Below are 20,529 nucleotides of genomic sequence, written 5' to 3' on the forward strand. Positions count from 1 at the left end.
GTTCTTAAAGCCAGGTTTTGGAGTGTAGCATAGATGCATTTGACTGCAGTGATTCTCCATGATGGTGCTATGACAGCCTTTAAAGGGTGCCACCAGAAGAGATTAACAAATACGCACAGGCTCAGGCAAAGAGGGAAGAGCCTGCACTTACCTTCCAGTCACTTCTCCCCCACACACTGCAGTACTCGTTGCTTCTCCTTCCTAGGCCTTTTGAACAGGTAAGCACTATAATAACTAAATGGGGTACCACTCAGTTCACAACTTATAGAGGGGTCCCTCATGTCTAAAAAGGTTGAGAACCACTGGGTTAATATAATAGTTATTTTTAGGCTCTTGAAGCACTTTACAAAGGATGCTGCTGCACCATAACCATATGTGCATATCAGTATATAATGAAAATATTTAAAAATCTTTGGGGTACTGTGGGCATTCATTCTTCAGCAGATTATTGGGGTTGTTGTGCCTTCTTCTGTAGGATAGGATGTGATCCACTCCTTAGGCTCACTCAGAGTATTTTATTTAACAACTTATCTGCCATAGCAGCTGCCAAGGCAGGGGGGTGCCCTTATCCTTGCTTCCTATGACCTATTGTAGGCTTTTTATTGAGTATCTCTTGTGGTGTATGAAGGGGATCAAAGTAGATGTTCTGGTGGACATTTTTGGACAAATTCTTGTCTGGGAACACAGAACTGGATTTGCTGTCTCAGGAGGAGCACAGGTTTGGAAAGGACCTCCTGTGGAAGTGTGGAACTCATTGCCACAATCTTAAGGAAGTATGCAGGTTAAACTGTGAATTGGATACATAAACAACTGTTAAAAAGTTTTTCTGTTACTTTTATTCAGCCCATCACTGATGAAATAACTGTACAAAAATGCAAAAGGAGTGAGGTGAGGGTTCAAATGGAAGAAGTGTTAGGAACTGCTTTCATCAATGTCTTTGTCTGGATCTACCTCTTCAGCTTCGGTTTCTTGTTGCTGCTTCTTCCAAAGTTTAGCCATAGCAAGCAACTTGAGGTTGGGCTGGTTGGCAGCATCTTCTGGAAAGATGTAATCATAGTACTCTTCCCAGCCAGCATCAGACTAGAAAAAGAAAGCACAGATTAACCTTACTCTGAGGATCTGCTCAGTGCTGATGTTTTGGTAGAATGAATATTAGTGCAAGTTCCTAGGATGCTAGAAGCTAAATCAGAATCAAGGTTATTCATTGGCAGAGCAGGTGTTGGTAATGCTTTCTGGCTGTGGGCTGGGATGACCCAGCTCTGCCAACTCAAAGCATCCACTTTCTGGCTGTGGTATGTGTAAAGTCCCCCAACTTTGCAAACTAGTTTTGACCCACAGGCTGTAGGTTGCCATCTCCTGCCTTAGAGAACCATGGACTGATAAAACTAGGGATTCAGAGGGGCAGGGCCCACTGCCAATTAATAAGCATACCTCAACAGATAACAAACGAGACTATTCTGACTGGTTGGAATACGATTTCCCAAGCATACAGCTAAGAAATGACCCCACATATACTGTCCAACTAAACCCACACCACTAATGGTCACTGCCACAGCTTTGATTCTTACCCCATCTTCAGCCTGAATTTTTCTTCTCTTCTTCACTTTTTCTGGCATCAGTTTATCTACTCTCTCCTTAGTGGTATCTGTTCCACACTCCTCTTCAAAGCTTTTCCAGGATTCCAAAAGCATAAGCCTCTCTTCCTTCTCTTCACAGTTCCGCATTGCCTTATTAGCCTCTTCATAGACCTGTCTGCATCTTGACAGGCTGTCATCCTTTCCTGCAGACAGCTCATCCTTTCTTGCAGACAGCTCAAACTGGGCAAAACTGATCCATACCTGGGGGAAATGTAAGTTGACATATCTTTCTAAAGTACTAACACAATGCAGAGTAAATAGTAAGCTAAAATAAAGTAAGAGTTGTGACTAAATAGAAACCAAATACAGAAACCACAGTTTTTGTAAATAAGCATAAGGAAAAATTCAGGTCATGTTATCAGTGTAAGATCTGGTAAAGTCCATGTTAGTTCCATTGAATATTCTGGTTTTCAAGTATTGTTAGAAGGAAAGTGCTGACAAAGAGATAAGTATTCTCAATCATACGCTGAGTATCTTAATCACACAGCGTATATGTGGGTAGCAAAGCTTTCCTCAAACCCAGTAATGGAATTAGGGAATTGGAAGAAGGGTGATCAGCAATTGCTCGTTCCATCTAGGGTCTCTTAACTCTAGTCTGAATTATGTGCCAACTTTATCAGTTTAGCCACCAAGAACTAGATTACCATTGCTGACTCATTCCTTGTAAACCACTGTGGCAGATATTCTTGGTTAGAATAACCCAAGGAGCCTAAAGTGAGTCCTAGTGTTTGCAAATTTTGTGCAGTTAAAAAAAGGCCAAGGCTATTCTGAAGAAACCCTTGCTCTGGAGATCTCGCTCTCTTTTAAATGCAGAATGGTGGTTGTCAGTGTAACTTTTCAAATGTGGGAATCCCAGGAAGCTTGGTTCCCAAATAAATGCTGTCTCCTTACATCCTAGTAATACCCCATACTTTTGCAAAGTGATCTTTTCTTCACATAAAGGCTTTGCAACTGTTTGTCATCTTTAAACAAAGGTAATTTAGCAGTGGCTAACAATTTGATCTCTCTCATTCCCAGTCCCCTGAGTCATGAGAGTTTCCTGTACAGTTACATGTTCACAGTTGGCATTTTAAAATGCCACACCAGTGAAGCAGCTATGATTCCACCCCTTAGCTTAGAGTCTTGACCAGCATATACAACTGCTCATGTTCTGAGTGTATGTACGCACCTTGACATGCTGTGTCCGCTGCAGTAATCTTCGATAAAGGTTCCTTGTTTTCTCATACTCTTCCTGCTCTATTTCAAAGTCAATATAGGATTTCCAAAGAACCTGAGGGAAGAAATACATCAGCCTTTAGCTTCAAAAATCGTGAAGGTATGCCTTTTACAATAAGTCTTAACAGCAGTTTGTCACAAAGGGAAATTAGTCATTGCAATAATTTTCAATATATCAGTATTCTAGAGACATGCCACCACCACTAATTTGTGGCAGCTTCAACCTATGGGTCTCGGCAAGGGACAACAGTGCAAAGGGAGAAAACCACCAGCCCAGCAAGTCAGTAACCTGTTCAGGGGCTGAGTGAAATGGAGGCTTGCAGGATGACTGAAAATTCCTATTTAGCCTATGGCTGCCACTACTGTCTTATAATAATTTGATAAGAGAAGACTCAGAAGCATGGGAAAAACCAACAGCAGAGCCTTTGGGCTCTGCTTCCTTACGGGCTGATTGAAGAGAAGAAGCTAGAAGGGCAGCCTAGATATTGCAGACATTAAAGTTTCAGATCAGGTGAGTGGATAGGGCAACAGGTAAGGAAACGCTCTTAAGTATGCGAGTGGCTTAGATTCAGATGCAAGATTTAACACAGAGACGTATGATGGAGAGAGAGCTGCCATTCACATGATACAGGAATTATTCCAGAGGTGGCCAATCTGCCACAAGTGGCTTGGACAGCCTCTGTGCCACACGTGGCAGAACAGGTGGGGAACAAGCAGCACAACAACCAATAGGGTAGGGAGCACAGGGCAGGGACCAGAAGGGAGAATAGCAGATTGGGCAAGTGAAGGGGATTGCAGTGGCACTTGGGGAGAGTACAGAGCTAAGGCTGGCCTCCACTGGATCATCCACAAATTAATGTCTTTTCTTCCTTTTCAGTATTCACTTCTCTAATGAGAAGTGAATACTGAAAAGAGAGAAGGTATTAATTTGCCCTTGCTGCACTTAACCTGCAAGAACCACAACTAGAGACCTGGAATGTGAAGTGTGAAGAGAAGTGGGGATGCATTTACATGTAACTAGCTTACAAACGACAAGGCTCAAGTAGGGACTAAACAGAGCATAGGGTGATATGTACTAAGACAAAAATATAATTATAAAAAAACCCACTGAGAAGCAGAGCAGATGCATAGGAAAAACCCTGAGGTACAATCTCAGGCCTGTAAACTAAGGCAAGGTGAGTTGTACTATCCAGCACATCTAGCTTGATAACAGAAGTAGGAGAGAGAGAGAGAGAGTGTGTGCACGCAAGCAAATAAAGTACCACTTCTGTTATCAAATACAAAAGTCTGTCATAAAAACATTCGCTTTGGGATGTTATTCCATACTGCTCTGTTATCGACATATCACCCTCCAAAGAGGCATATGGCCACAATGAGAAAAGGGATGCTCAATTAGATGAACCACAGGTTTGCTCCCATACAGCATTCCATCCATTTCTGCTGCTGACCATTTTTTTTTTCTTATTAACCTGATAGATTGAGTAACAATGGACAATTTTTTAGGAATCCTTTGATTTCCTTATGTTAGAGTTCTTCTTTTACTCCTTACCTCTGGCATGTCTAGCCGGGGTTGACCAATCGCCAACTCATATATTGCTCGGGCTCTGTCGGTGTCACCAAGTATTGTCTCTAACTCAGCAAATTTAATCCATGACGTGCAGTTTTCAGGTGTAAACTCCAGGAATTTTTCGTACAGCTTCCGGCAGCGATCAAACTCTCGCAGTTGTAGCTCCAGCTCGATATAACCTTTAAATAGCTTGTTCTTTGGGCATTTGCCTATGGAAGTTCCCTGTGCAGCAGAAAGACAAAAACTGCTTAAAGTATCTTCATTTTAGGAGGAAATAAAGACTTTTTTGCCTATCAAAACATACTGTTCAGTACAGTTTAAGAGTCTCTTAACTCCAAATTTGGTTCAGTGCAAAACCTAACCGGCACTGATCCAGCCAGATCCTTTTAAATCTAATGGTGTGCACACAGTTCCTCTTAAGTGTTCTGAAGATGAAAAGAATCAGAAATTTCTTGTAGTCACTGTTTGTATCTCGAGTATTTCACTGAAACATCATCAGCAAAACTGATGTCTCACCCCAGCTCGAATAAGTGTTCCAGCTTCTAAACCATGGAGTTACTGACACATGGAGGAAGGATGCCCCCTGTCTCCTCCTCCAGATAAGGGATTCCTGAAATATTTGCATATACTGTAGTATGAACTGCTGTCCATTTTCCTCTCCACGCAGTTGCGCAAGTCTACGTCCTCTGCACTCTCATATGCATACACATGCTCACAATTCCTTTGGTGACTGCACCAATACTTAACAAGAAAGCAAATATAAAAAGCTCTGAATATATTGTAGCTCTTTTTACAAATATAGTTCAGTAGATGACCAGCTGTGATGGCAAGCCACCAGCAGGTCCTCTGCTGTTCCTCAACTTTTCAAAGTGAGAGGAGTTGGGTGGGTGTGCTGAAGGGCAGAAAAGAGATCCAGAAGCCATCTGCTTTTCCCATGGCAGGTCTGGTATACCAGGAGAATGATACTTGTTCCTCCTCCAAACCCATGTGAGGGTGCAAGCAATGGCAGAATGTGGTTAAAATGCTTCTGCTGCTGAAGCCTCTGCTCACATGACTTAACATAAATGCTTTTATAATCAAGGTCAGGACATGGCCTCAACAGGGCAATTCATGTGTTACCTATTGCTGTATACACCAAAACCCAAGGAAGCCAGCAGTCAAACCAGCACTTATATCAGCTGTCTTTACAAGCCTCCTCAGTTCCACAAACTTCAAGTCCAACAGATTCCCAGTTCCTCTTTCTGTTCCCCCATCATTACCAGCATCTTACCTACATTAAATATCAGCCAACTTGCTGTCTGTAATAGAGCCTGTTGGAAGGGAAGGGCCCTTTAAAAGAATGAGAACAGGCTGAGACCCCACCCCTTGAGGAATATAAGGGAAAGGTCTCCACAGTAAGGGGCAGAAGTGCTCTGATAATGGAGGAGTGCAGCTCTTGCCAGAGAAGCTGAATGTAAGTATGCTTGGTGAAACCTGATTAAGCAAGCCAGAAGGATGGCTGGTACTAGCTGGGGTTTATCCAACAGACAGGAAAAGGAGACTTAGGAAAAGAAAACTGCAAAAGGGAAAAGATCACCCTTAGGAGCCCTGGCACCAGGAGGCCTCCAGGGTCTCAGCCATGAGAGGTGCCATCAAGGTGTCAGGCAAGCAAGGTGGGGAACTGGAAGAGGGGGGCCTGGAAGGGGAACTATGAGTTCTGCACTGTGTCCAGAGAAGGGGATTAGCAGTGAGCACTCACAGTCACCCAAGTCAGAGTTTCTGGGAAGCCTCAGACCTCCTGCCATATGGGCCCAGTGAAAACGAGACAAGAGCTGGGTGTGTTCTAACAGCTGGTGAAAACTCAACAGGAGCTACATTCTCTCTCTACAGGGTGAGGTGCTTGAATTAACAGGACCTGCCCAGGAGTGCTCTTGGGGCAGAAGCAAGGCCTTTCTTGGATCTCCTTGTCTGGAAGGGACAGAACTGCTCACAAGCCATGTGATTCAGTACAGACAGGAAGCATGGCTGCGTCAACACAACTGGACTGCCAATGCTGCACACAATGAGGATCTAGTATGAAATCAAGTAGTTTCTGTGCCACATCTAAATCCAAAGGATTAAAGAACGTTATAGGTGTGTTTGCCCAGCTCACAGCAGCAGGGAGAGCTCCAGTGTAGCATGTGTTCTATCTGCTCTGTGGGTGTTACTGCTTATATGGAACCACTGGTCACATCAGCATGGTGCTAGGTACACATCTGTCACCACTTCCCCTCAGCCACATTAACATGGTATTCCTTCTGCTCTGGAAGGCAGCATGTTTCTGAACACCACAGGAAGCAGTGCGGACATGGCCTTACATTTCTAAATAGGACCACAGCAGCCTCTCCTCACCTACCAAATCCTTTACTAACGTTCCCTTTACACAGTAACTGGTGAAAATGGTAATGGCTAGAGAGGGCATTGTGAACCAAGCCCTACCAGCAGGGAAGATGGCACTTTATTACACTTCACAGAGGCATTACCAGCCTGCTTCCATTTACCAACCAAGGGCAAGGGTCCAGCTCACCAGAAAAACCTCTAGCAGCACTTCAGTGAGCAGAGCTAGCACTGTCAAAGCCATGAACAGATGACATTGACTCCCAAGCATTGCAGTGCTGCTGCAAATGCAGCAAACTGTGTCTGCATCAGCAGTAAAGAAGCCTCAGTTGCTACTAGTGCAGGCTTTGATTCTGTCATAAGTGAAATGCTTTGGCCTACTGGTAAACCTGGAGTGGAGAGAGGTTTTTCTGTCAAGACATATCCCACACCTGTACTGGCCCTTGCTAGTGGCGTAGCAATTACTCCAGCCCTAAAGTGCAGGTCCTATTACATGGATGCCAATAATGTCCACAGATAAAAGTGTTTTAAAACTATCAGCAATGCACACGTATCATTGGACAGATGCACCAGTTAGTACTTCAGGCCACAGGAAGCTGATCTGGGTGCACTAGCTTCTCAGAGGAGTATTTTGCCAGCTAAAACCAGAAGAGCCTCCTAACTTCTAGCATTTCCCCCAGCATCTCTATGCAAAGCTGTTCCCCCTTTTAAAATATGCCAAACAGCACGTGCTGGACACAGGCTGGGCTCATATACCATTTACCATGTTGATTTATTCATTTGAGTTGTGAAGGAAAGAATTTTCAAGGATCATTTAACTCTGGTACCTGTTAAGACAACTAAATAATAGCTCCTTTTCTCTTCCTTTACTTACCAAAGCTTTTCTGGCAAACGGAAGATTCTTCTGCCTTATTTCGAACTGTGCACAGAGAAGCCACATTTTGGCAAATGTAAACTGGAAGGAAAAAAAAGGAATCATAAGGTATATCTATATCTGTCTATCTATATCTATATAGCTAGACACACACATCTTATAAGATATGTGATCATAAGGTATAAGATGACAGTTAATGCTGATTATGCCATTCCAACAGAAATTAATTGTTTTCTTGACTTCAAGTGAAGTGAGATAAGTTACTGCAACTGAACAGAGTCTTATTTGAATTCCTGACACCATTCTGCTAAGCAGATAAATTGTCTCCTATACATTTATTTGAGCACAGGCTGAGCTAACTAGTGTCAGGGAGGAGCTGTGTATATGCCCTCTGCCCCCTCATGTGCCTCTACCTGAGTGCAAAGAAGGCGGAGTGGTCCCAGCTGCCATTTGCTTTCCTCAGAACACAGCTCAGCAGGGGGTTGGTGCAAGCATTATGGTTCTCCTCATCTTAAATACTATTAATAGCAGGCTTAGTGTAGCTCCTGTAATTTATTAATCTATTATGTTTACTTTAGTAGTTTGATGGCTAAATGCATTTAGATGGTTAGTCATCCTACCAACATGTTCCACCCACAGCAACAGCCCAGAAAGGGTCAATGAAGGCTTATTACCTCCCCAGCTGGGACCAAACAGCCAGATGGAAACAGCTGCTATAGAAGAATACAGCTCAGGCAGAAGTGGGCAAAGTGGATGGAGAGGCTATGGGGAGTAGAGATGAAAACAAGCAAATGCTGAAAGTAGGAACCAGCTCAATGACGTGGTGAGGGTGGAAGGGAAAGGTTCTCTACTGCTACACACCCAGAGAGAGGGTGGGCATGGGTTGCACTACACCCTCCTCTGCCAATTGTAGGAAAGAAACTGATGGTCCTGGGTGAAAAGTCAAAGTGCCAGTGAGTTCCCAGGTCAGGGAAAGGCAGAAGAAGTGTGGACAATTATCTCACCAATCTTTTCTAGCACTCAGGAAGGGACTTTCACTGCCAGTTTTATGGCTGTGTTAAAAACAGGCATGTGGTACAGGATCAGGGTCTTTCTCAACAAGTCACTGCAGTGGCAGGTCATTGGTGCTGTCTTTTAACATGTTGTGGGGGCATGGAAGAAGGTGCTTTGCACCTGTGGTGTGTGCACAGGGCTGGAGTAGATGGTTTTAGGATTCTCTGGATAAATAGCTGCCCATCAGCGCAGTGGACTAGACACTGGTCTGAGAGGCCCCTTCCAGACCTGTGTGGGATTAGTGCAGGGGTGGACAAAATATGGCTCATAGGCCAGATGCGGCCTGCCAGGTAATTCCATCCCGGCCATAGGGCCCCTTTGTAAGCCCTGGCCCTGGGCTGCCCCCTCTGCAAGCCAACGCATCTGGTTGCTAAGCAACACCCCCCCCCGGCCTGATCCACCCCAGCCCTAAGCTAGGGGGGTGCTGGACAAAAGAAGCCTCTGCCTAGCAGAGGCTTTTGCTGGCAACCCCATGGCTGTTCCAGCCTCTGTGCCTGCGAGAGTGGGAATTCAAGTATGGTCCCATGGGGCCAGGGCCAGGGCCAGGGCCTCCCACTGGGGGACAGGGCCAGGAGTGTAGGGAGCCATGTATCATGGGACCAGGCTGGAATGAGCGCAGGAACTACATGCTATGGGCCTGGTTCAGGCCAGCCCTGCATGCTGCCACCATGTATGGCTGGGGACTGGGGTGGGAGTGCTGGGAGCTGCACGCTATGAGGCCACGCAGGGCCAGCCTTGTTCACTGCCACATGCAGATCCAGGGACTGGCACACTCCAAGGACCACCCCCCACACATACTGCCACTTCCACCATTACCCTACAAACACCCACACCCTCCTGCAGCCCCCACCCCAACCACATACCCCACACCCACACCACGCCACACATACACCCCAGCCACCCACACACCCACTCCCCACCACATACCCCCCCCACATATACCCTTTTAACTCCCGCACACATAATATACAAGAGTAAGACTGTATTTTGAGCTCTTATGCAATCATCTCTAGATACACTATGCAAACACGCAAATCGGGACAAAAATATATTTTTAAATAAAATTAAAATAAGTTATAGTAGATGTTTGATTTTTTTCGTATATGATTTGTTTTTTTTCCAGTTTTAAGATGGCAGCACCCTCCCTTCCAAGAGTACTTCTGGGGCAAAGGGAGGGACTTCTGGTGGCAAAGGTCAGGGTCAGAGATGGAACTTCTGGTCCCAAGATGGCAACCAGCAGGCAGGGCACCCATCAAGGGGCGGAGCTACCCCTCTGGCCCTTGACAACTCACCAAAACTTGTTAAGTGGCCCTCCAGTTGAAATAATTGCCTGCCCTGGATTAGCACATTCTGAAATGCACCAATTTAATCCTGCTGCCAGGTGAGAGAAGTGATACAGCAGACAAAATCTGGCTTCTCATTGTTGGTTCTTGAAGGACTCTGTTCCAAGCTGAGTTTCATTAATAGGGATCCCCCCATGTCAATGTGTGTGTTGTTCATGGACAAGAAAAAATACCTTATTTTGCTTTTAAGGAGTGAAGCACCCAGGCCCAACAGTTCCAATGATCTCTTTGTGGGAACAGGCTGGGGCATGGAAGGAAAAATTCATGACCTAGCACCAGAACCATTAGAAAAACTACCTTTTTGTGTGGAATGAGCTCCAGACATGCTTGATATACTTGTCTAGTTCGTTCTGGGTCCTGTGAGAACAAACCCATTGGATTAATTATTCAATACAAAAAACAACTGTGCAGTTCTAACAATGTCCAAATATAAAAGTAGTTCTGGGACAAAACTCTTGAGGGTGTGTGTTTAGATGCAGTTATATAGAACTCGGCCCGCTTTCTTTTAACAGCCTGCCCACCCATTTGCGTGCACAAGTGGCCATTCAAGGTTTATTTCAAGTTATAATAAAGAATGCATGTCTACCTCTCCTATCAAAATTTGGTATTAAGAATTGGACATTTTAGCCACCTTAGCAGAAGCAGCAGCTAGACTGCACAATGAAACTAAGCCACTCTGACATGAAAACAGCCTCAAAGCAATTGCAGTGTGACAAACTGACTAATTACATACTCAGAAAAGGAGGCTGTTCCTACTGAAGTTTTATGCAACTCAAAGCCTCATGAGACCAGAATGAGAATGACCACAGACATTATCTGAAATAGAGTGAGTTTAAAAATCAGTGTTATTGGGCTTATAACAACTATTGCAAAAATGTAAGATCAAATAGGCCTAAGATGGCTTGGTTTTGCTTTTAAATAGCACAAGGCAATCAAGATGAACAGGAGGAAAAGTGGGTGTATGACAGCAACAGCTATACAGAGTAAATCTATAAAAGGACTGTTTGAGTTGCAGACCATTACCAGGACTGATAAGGATATAGTTCAAAGATCTCTTAACAAGTGGACCACTTAATGATCCTGCAAAAAGTGAAAGCTCTGCTGAAAAAGTTAAACCCCTACTGATTTTGTAAATAAGACAGCGGGACTTTGCTCCTGGAATTTTCTTATTCAGTGAGCAAACAAATTTATTATAGGCCACTCAACCAAATGTAGTGGGAAGAAAGGAGTATTTTTACCCTTTACCTTTGCCTCCAGTTCTTCATACAATGCATAGTTGATCCAGAGATATATGTATCTCTTCCAGTGTCGCTTCTCTTGGATTGGTGGAACATTGGCAATGGCTCTCTCGTAAACTTCTCGCACAGTATCAGCATCCGCATCACTTTCAACCAGCCGCAAGTAATCAAACCACGCATCATAGTTGTGTGGATTAGCCTTGCACAAAACGATAGGAAACCATTTCATTAAGGCAAGTGTAATATAACAATGTGTTCCTTTTCCCAGAGGATAGAACAAGAACAAGCTTTTTGCTAAGTTCATAGATCTAGATTTTTTTTTAATTAAAAAAAGGTACTGAAATATTAAATGTTACCCTCAGTTAGAAGTAGCTAAGTAAATAGGACATTGGCTCCTTAAGTGGCTTTGGAAACAGTATCTAAATGAGAGCAAGTACAGAGTGGGAAAGGAACTGCCACCATTTTAGATTTTAAACAATGGAATAGTTAAATTAACAGAATGACAATACAGTCTGGTGGGAGGGCGGGGGAGAACTGTCATCTTAAGATAGAGCAGAGATGTGTAAAAAAGTCTGTGGGCAACAGCCCCAACAAATGCACTAAAATCTGAAAACTGAATGTCTACTGTCATATACATTACTGTGCTTTCACTGTGCAAATTTGGGTTTCATTTTTATTTGCTTGATGTGTCACTGAGGTTTCAGTCTGCAGGTGAGACTGCAGGTACTAAAGGACATAGAGAAAACAATATGAACTACTTTCATTCCCTCCCTTCACTTTCCTCCGGGGGGGGGAGGGAGGGAGACATGGCACAGGATGCGGGCCCAGCAGTGCTGGGGGCAGGGGCTCTGTGCTGCTGCTGCTTGCCCAGCCGGGGTGGGGAGGGGTGGGATGTGATCATTCCTCTCCACATCCCCACCCCCTGGCCTGGCACCCACACAGCAGCTGCCCCATGGTGTGGGTGCAGCATGGCTTGTCAGGGCACTATGCGCTGCCTGGAAGCTGGGGCCACTGGGACTGAGCAGTGCTGGGCTCTGGCCGACACGTGGAGCCACCCCAGCTCCCAGACAGTACGTGGCGCCTTGCTGAGCTGCACTGTACCCACTGCCGCATAGATGGCAGGTAGGGTGCGGGGGGATGATTCCTACTGCACCGTGCTGCATGGGGGGCCTCTGCCATGAGCGCCCAGATGCCCCAATCGCCGCTTCTGCAGCCAGTGAGTGCAGGCCTTTTTTTTTTTTTTTTATAATTGCTGGGACTAGGCTGGGGCCCGGCGGGGGATGGGGGGCAGGGCAGCCATGGGGACTTCTCCTGCAGCTCCCCCAGCCCAGGGAGAAGCAGGCACAGCTGAAGGAGCTGTGGGAGAACCTGCAGCCACCTGGCTGTGCCTGCCTCTCCCTGGCCAATCCAAATCACCAAATCGCTCCAAATCAGCACCAAATCTTCCTAAGCTGATTCGGCCAAATTGATTCAGGATAGCAATCCGAATCTTCGAATCAAATCACTGTCCAACGAATTGGCTGAATCCAAATCAAATACCTCCCTATTCGCACAGGCCTACAGGCAACCTCATTCTGCATCTGAGAATGGAATATGAGCTTTAGCCATGTTTACATTGCTGTGAGTCCCACCTACCTTTACTTCTTCTTCATACTGGAATCTCCTTTTGCTGACAATGATGTCTTCAATGCCCCTTCTGTCCCCAAACTTCTTCTCAAAGATGGTGTAGTTCTTGAAGAGTTGTTGGGCCTCCTGTTTGGGAATTCTATCCAGGGCATATCTGTAGATCACCCTCACTCTCTCAAACTGAAAACACATCAAAACCAAAGTGACTTGTACTGCATTCCTAAAGTAGAATCTCCTTTCCCTTCCATCTAATCCACAGCTGATAGTAGATCAGTATGTAAAAGTAAAGGACTCACTCTCTCACTGGGCACACAACCTTTAACATAAATGGCTGCCGTGAAGTCCTTAATTTCAGTAGCAGCAGGCTCAGGCCCAAGGAGAAGAGGAGGAAAGCCTTTATCTAATGTATATGGACACCAGGGACTTGGGTGTCTCAGTACTTGTATTACTACAGACAATGAGAAGAGAAACAGTCCAGAGTATGTTTCAGCTATACTTTCTTCCACAGTAAGTGTATAAGCTTAACAAAAATACCAAGATTGGCCGAGGCCCAAGATTGTTGTTCACTTTCTCTTGATGATGGCAGAAAGTTTCTTGCTCAAGTTAGAACAAAATGTCAATCAACGACAGCAAAAGGCAAATGTAAAAATAACAGCCTCCTCATTACTTCAGACAAAGCATGAGCTGTCAAATAACAGTGAGAACATTCAAGAAATCTGTGTTCGTGCTGGGTCGAAAGACTTTATGAAGCCCTTACTTCCTTCTGGTTCTCCTCAAATTTTGCAAAGGCCACATACAAATGCTCATCCATGTGCTCTTCTCCAAAGAACTCCACTGCTCTCTCATATACTTTTCTTGCATGGGCAAAGTAGCTGTGCTTCTCTTCAAAGCGGGCATACTTGATCCAGTTCTTAACATCAGGATGCACAATGACAAGTACACTGGTGTTAAAGAAATGGTAACAGGCAAATAGGACATTTCAAACTTCACATTCAGGGATTACAAAACCGGAGGCCAGGCTAGAACAAATGTTAATGATGAACTATGCAGCTGACATATCCAGGAAGTGGGGGGAAAAGAGGGTTAAAATAATTCCACAAACAGAGGGCTTTCAGGTTCAGACCCTAGCATTTTTAGGAAGGACAGTGCAGGGAAAAAGAGCTGTAATACTTCTATCTGTAAGGATGTACAAACACCCAAGAGAGACTGACCCGACCCTGCAGCAATGTATAAACACCAAATTCCAAAGCAACTTAATTTGAGAATCAATATATTTCACTGCCTAGCTCTGCATATGCATTCACCAACTACCAGTGTGCATTAATCGTAATACAACAAGAGTAGATAAAGAGAGAAACTGAATATCAACTCAAAGGAGTTTAAAAGGTTGAATAAAAGACGAAGTGCAAAAGGTGGACCCACTATTTTTAGAAAGGATATACTGCTCATAAATGGAGCGCGCCCTGTCCACCTCCTTGTATCTCAGCTCAAAGTTAATATAGGAATGCCAAGCTTGTTCCTCTGGCTGCCACTCCATCCAGCGCTCAAACACCTGACGTGCTCCAGCAATATTTCCCAGCATCTCTTCCATGTACGTATACTTATACCTTTAAAAGAAGCAAACAGGAACTAGTGTTGATAAAATCATTTAGCAAATAGGTCACATTGGGAGAATAACTTTAATGTATGCTTGGCAAGATTATTGTAGGAAACTCTGTTGTTGGCTATTTGAATCTCATAAATGCTGAGGGATGACAATGCACCAAGCAATGCAAAAATATAAGAATACTGCTATTCCAATGAGCTCTAGACATTTTTCCCCACTTTGGGACTAACTTTTACAGGAGTAAAAGGTTGTGTGGTAGAGGGGTGTGTGCACAGTTTGCTTGGTGTTTTACTATCAGATTGCAGATTTACATAAATAAAGTAAAAGACCAGAGACAGTGAACACTGTTTTCATGAGGACTCTTCTCCTTCAACTAAGGGAAAACAGGTTTCTTTTCTTAAACTAATGGAAAACATCAGGCACATCTAATACTTGAGGAGAAAAATACCATGCTGTGATATGTGAAAACTTACCAGAACTGGTTGACTCTGGGCAGAGTGGTGATGGCTCGATCCCAGATGTTGCGGGCATGATTAACCTGGCGGTTCTTCATTTCCATTTCTGCATACTTCAGCCACAAAGTGACATTTCTGTAGTCCACGTCCAAAGCACGCTCGTAGATGGAACGAGCTCTGGAAAGCAAGCCAACGTTGTTGAAGTAAGCATACATAAGATGCAGTTCAAGGATGTGAGATGCATTAGTTCTACATATGCTAGAAGGGAGGTAAGAGATGTCCCTCTTTTATAATTACCTTTGTATTTCTTTGAGGCTTTCCTCCCATTGTGCGTACTTTATCCAGTTACTGATAACAGTTCTGTTTTTTCTTATGTTATCTTCAAAAGTCTGAGGAAAGAAAAGATTAGTCAAGCTGGAAACAGGTAAAGCTTAAGACAAGTGACAGGTTAATTCTTCACTTTCTTGTGATTCCGGACAGGAGTCAAAGGAGAAGACAGAGCACGGGCTGCAAGGCTGCACGAGCAGTTCACTTCAGGGCTAAAACTTACTGCACAAACTCAAGTACAAAATGACTAAGTGAGAGGAGAGCTCTCAGAAAGTGTTCAGTGGTAGAACATGCTGCTAAACTTTCCCTTTGAGAGAACAACTAACAGGATCAAAAAGTGAAAGCCTCTTTTTTTTAATTATAATTTTTATTCTAATCATCTAGACAGTGGCAAATCAGCACTGGTATACAAAGCTGTGATAGAGACCACAAAGAGATACTGAAAGAGAAAGTGAGAGATCACACACAACAACTGAAAAAGGGGCAACACAGCATGTCTGGTATTGGGGATCCTTGGAGACTAATGCAATCAATACAGGTGATTTCATAGACATTAGGGCTGGAAGGGACCTTGGAAGATCATCAAGTCCAGCCCCCTGCACAAAGGGCAGGAAGTCAGCAGGGGTTATAGGATCCCAGCAAGATAAACATCCAAATTTCTCTTGAGGGCGTTCAAAGTAGGTGCTTGAACCACCGTTGGTGGCAGGCTATTCCAGACCTTGGGGGCTCGGACAGTAAAGAAGTTCTTCCTCATGTCCAGCCTGAAACAGTCATGGATGAGTTTATGACTGTTCGACCTTGTCATCCCTTGGGGCGCTCTGGTGAACAAACGTTCCCCCAGATCCTGGTGAGCACCCCTTATAAACTTATAGGCAGCCATCAGATCACCCCAATTGATCATTTTGTTTTCTAGATTAACATCATTAATCAGTCAGATCGTTGCATGCACATAACTGCTCTACTCTCTGTTGATTTTTATTCCTTTTCCTTGGTTCTATGTCAACATCCTACTGTAAGAGAATGGACTCATTAATATGATATTAGGCATGCAGTTTCTAATGCAACATTAGAGTGGTATGAGTCATGCTCTGTTGCTATTTGATCCTAAATCCCAAGTATTAGAAACAAAACTTTTTTTGTTTTTAAAAAAGGTGAACTTTTACACAGTATTTGTCACTACTTAATTGGCATCTCTCTTCTTTCTTTGAAAGTTATTTAAAAAAGAAACACAACATTTTTAAGTTATTCAAACTTAAAAAATAAATTAGTGTCCTGCTCCTGTGCAGAAGCAGCAAATAGCTGTGCACGTACCTTCCTTTTCCGAAGCTTGTAATCATTTAGCTCTTCCTCATCAGTGATCTTCTGTTGGGGAGGGGGCGGAAGAAGCTCAAGTTCTCTCTCTTTCGCTTCTCTCAAGAGCTGTTCTGCTGTGATCTGTACTTCCGCTGGGGCTTTATTTTTCACCTTAGGAAAAAAAATTCATTTTTATTTGATTTTTTTTAAAATTCCATATAATACTGAAAAATCTGCTGACTTGAGTTAATTCAGTTATTTTGCTGTGTGAAATTCCCACAGTGTGACTAGTGATAGACCGAGAGAGAAGTGGGATGGTAAATACAGGCAGTCCTTGACTTACGTTTCAAGTTACAATGTTTTGCACGTACAACCTTTATAAATTGACACCCTGTTTCAACTTTCTCTGGGGAGCAGGGCAGTGGGGGGACCAAGGCAAGGTGGGAGGAGCAGGCCCCCCTTTGCTCGTCTCCTGTGCCCCCGCCATCATGACGGCGAGCTGCCACCTATCCAAATGCTTCTTCACGCTCTGATTGGCTGTTTGTCAGCCAATCAGAGCACAAATAAAGCATTATGGCCAGACGGATGGACAGACAGATTTAGGCTTTTATAATATTAGAATATAATTATAAGTGTAACATCTGTCAGGGGCCTTAACTAGTTAACTGTCTGTAATTGTATGTATGGGAAGGGCTCCCAGCCTCTGGAGCACACTGGAGCCTTTCCAGATTCCCATGTGCTCCAGAGGCTGCACATGCTCAATCAGAGCTCCCAGCCAGGGGAGAGCAACATGTACTTCCATGGCTGGGAGCACTGATAACTGATCTGAGCTCTCAGCTGTCGGATCACCTGGTGCTCTCTCATGGCTGGGACCTGCGATCAGCTGACTGGGGCTTCCAGCCCAGGAGTGCAGGCAGCCAAGCTTGCTACAAGCTATAACGTTTTAATTGGATAAAACTCACCCATATGCTAAATTTTATATGCACGAGCACAGCAGTAAGGTGTGTACACACATTTTAGAACTGAGGGTTGTGGTCAGTCTACTGACCATTACAATTTCAAAGGACTGCTTGTTTTAAAAAGTGGAATGTGTCACTGAGGATCCTCATGGGTGTACAAGTCACCTAGTTGGACTTAGTATCTGATCATAATATTAGCAATAGACTAGACCAGGAATTGGCAGCCTACAGGCTGGATCCAGCCTGCAAAGAGGTCTGGATCTGGCCTGTGGTGGCATGTAGGATCTACAGCACGCAACAGCTTTCCCTGACACCTTCCCCTTCTCTGCCCTACACCATGCTGCTGATCCCCTCTATAATGCCCCTTTCTGCAGCTCTCTTTCCTGTTAAACCAGCCAGTGCTTACTCTCACTGCCAAATTCACCCCTCCTCACTGATGTTTCAGACAGCAAATCTGCAGCACTGGAAGATGCAGGTAAGTGGAGGCAGCAGCAGGGACACTATGGGAAGGAACAGTGCAGCAGGGATTGGGAGCAGCCAGATTGCAAGCACCAGTCCACTGTTTGTAAAAGGTTGCCAACCCTTGGGCTAGGTAACTAATTATAATGCCGTGGCAGTAACACTGCCCCTACTGGTAGCCTGGAGGATTCCATTTTCTTATTTCCATTCCACTACATCAGGTGTGTCAAACACACCGCTCAGGGGCCAGACTGAGCCCCTGGCGCCCACTGGACTACTGGAGTGGCCTGCCACAGAATTCAGGGTGGACATGGCAATTGGCAGCAGGAGGGCAAGGAGAATGCTGGTCCCTGCCGCATGTCCTGTGCTGGAGCTACCACCACATGTGGGATGGGACATGTGACAACAGTTCCAGCACCAGACTGGAGCTGCTATTATGTGCTTTAGGTCAGAGCTCAGAACTGTGACCACTGCAATTTTTTTTTTTTTGAAGGAAAAATGTTTGTGTTCCAGGTTAAATTAGCCAGATCAGTTCCAAATCCCTGGAATCATTCAAAAACTTTGTGTGGCCCTACTACCGGCAAGTATCCTCCACCAAGTCTGGGGCTTCAGATACTTCCAAATCCTTTGGCAGGCATCCTACATGCAGGCACAAGCCCAGAAGCTTGGGGTTCAGATGCCCCCATATTTCACTTGCTCCCAGCCATATGGCCGCAGAAGCAAGCTACAGAAGAGTCTCCCATAAAGGCGATGTGTAGCTGTGATCCTCCCACTGGAAGCTGGTCAGTGGGAAGCTAATTATGAGCCTCCCATAGGGAGTCCTGTCTGCAAGCAGATAGGGATGCATCCTCCACGACACAAAGCTGTAGCCAAGGCTTGCTCCAGGAGCTACCACTGTTGCTGTAGTTTCCTCATTTCCTGGGATGCATCTGGCTTACAAAGAGCCCTGTGGTCTGGATCTGACCTGGGGCACAAGGTAAGTTTGATACCCCTGTTTACACTATTTAAAGCAAAAAATAAAATCTGCATTTGAGTGACTTAGGTACAGCCATGCAAAGGCTCCAATCCTGCACCGAGCTCCACACAGGCAGCTCTCCTGTGCACAGGCCCCTGCTTAAGTGCACCAGCCTCTACGCAGGCTATGGTGGAGCACCCATGACATCACTGGCTCCCAAGCAAGTCTGCCCAATTGGGACGCAGGGCAGGAGCCTGGCCTGTGCTTGTCACCTGGTGCCACAGCAAAGGCAGAAGCTGCCAATGGGGCCCATGCTGCGCATTACATACATTACACAACAAAGCAGTCAACTGCACAATAAATTCAGCACAAAGTCGTTATCACAGCAAAAAAAGGACTGTCCGGCTTTAAGAAGAGGTAGCCGCTTACAATGCGAGTGCTCGAAAATGTGCAACCACTTGACAGCTGATTTCTACCTGGCTTTCATTTGAACCTGTGGCAGGACACTGGGAGCTAGAGCGGCAGCAGCAGAAGCCATGACTCCCATGGGGACCTCTCTGGCCCCAAGGCTGGCCTGACTTGTGCCTTTTAGTGACCAAACCCCAAAGCTGATGTAGAAGAGTTTACTGAGAGGCAGTAGCATGATTTATTAGCCCGAAGAAGCCGTGGCTGAAAGACCCAGCCCTGGCCTAGCTGTGACAAATCTGAGGGTCTTAAATTGCCAGGTCTTAAATATGAAATTATCGTATTGGAAGCTCAAAATTATTGTACGTGTTTAAAAACCTATTGTACACAGAAAAATATGGAAATAAGTATGCAAATAAATGTGATTTACTCTATACTGCTCCTGGTAACTTGCCAGGGAGTGAATGAGAACTGGGTTAGAGTCGGAGCATTTCTTTATTTTGAAGGAAGCCATCACAAGAAAGTGCTGATAGCTCAATTGATATGATCTGAATCACTTCTTGGCCTCTTGTGGGCTAAGATCAAGCAGCCTTTTGCCTCAGATCAAGGACAGCATCTGAATCGCAAGACCTCCGGGCTTGGGCCTGCACACAGGACACCTGCCAATAGATCTGGGAGTCCATGAAGTCCCAGCATGAGAGGCTGGCATGGAGGATGCTACCGCCATACATAGTGTTTACAACTATTGAGCTCTACCTGCTCAACCCACACTGTTTTGGGCATGACTGAGTTCTGCCCAATTAATATGATACAGAGCTGATTTGACCTGGAACATGAAATATATTAATAAAAAAACAACAACCCAAAGGTCAGTTGTCTCCCCGAGAGCGACTTGGGTTTTGCATCAAGGAGCTTCCTCAAAAATGAGCATGCAGTGTGAGCATGTTGACTGTGATTGATGGTGCACCCTACAAGGGTTGAATGAAGGTACAAATCCCATCATCGTGGAACCCCTGGCAGCGGGGGGGGGAGAGGCGCTGAGACGGCCGCTTGCGTCACGGCCCCCTTCCCACCCCGGTGCTCCAAGCTGCGCCCCCCTCGCGGCCCCACGCACTTGGTAGGTCCCGGCCGCGGGTCCGGGCCCTGACCCTCCCGTCACCCT

General features: G+C 45.0%; 1 protein-coding gene across 2 annotated transcripts; it reads right to left on the reverse strand.

Annotated features, from left to right (window-relative positions):
• Nucleotides 1–813: 813 nt before the first annotated feature.
• CRNKL1 (crooked neck pre-mRNA splicing factor 1) lies at nucleotides 814–16,759 on the reverse strand. 2 transcript variants are annotated; one of them, XM_006015418.3, is made up of 13 exons: nucleotides 16,608–16,759; nucleotides 15,267–15,358; nucleotides 14,988–15,146; nucleotides 14,349–14,515; nucleotides 13,666–13,844; nucleotides 12,918–13,088; nucleotides 11,290–11,481; nucleotides 10,342–10,401; nucleotides 7,649–7,729; nucleotides 4,402–4,641; nucleotides 2,806–2,907; nucleotides 1,569–1,838; nucleotides 814–1,080 (listed from the first exon to the last, which is right to left on the reverse strand). In XM_006015418.3, exons 3-13 carry the CDS (start codon nucleotides 15,071–15,073, stop codon nucleotides 913–915), a joined length of 1,716 nt encoding a protein of 571 aa, XP_006015480.1. In that variant the 5' UTR covers nucleotides 15,074–15,146; nucleotides 15,267–15,358; nucleotides 16,608–16,759; the 3' UTR covers nucleotides 814–912. The 2 variants fall into 2 exon arrangements, with proteins under 2 accessions (XP_006015480.1, XP_025057725.1); XM_025201940.1 differs by lacking the exons at nucleotides 10,342–10,401; nucleotides 16,608–16,759 and having other exon boundaries at nucleotides 15,267–15,351.
• Nucleotides 16,760–20,529: the final 3,770 nt, after the last annotated feature.

Source organism: Alligator sinensis, unplaced genomic scaffold, assembly GCF_000455745.1.
Source record: "Alligator sinensis unplaced genomic scaffold, ASM45574v1 scaffold140_1, whole genome shotgun sequence".
In the NCBI taxonomy this organism is placed as follows: Eukaryota; Metazoa; Chordata; order Crocodylia; family Alligatoridae; genus Alligator; species Alligator sinensis.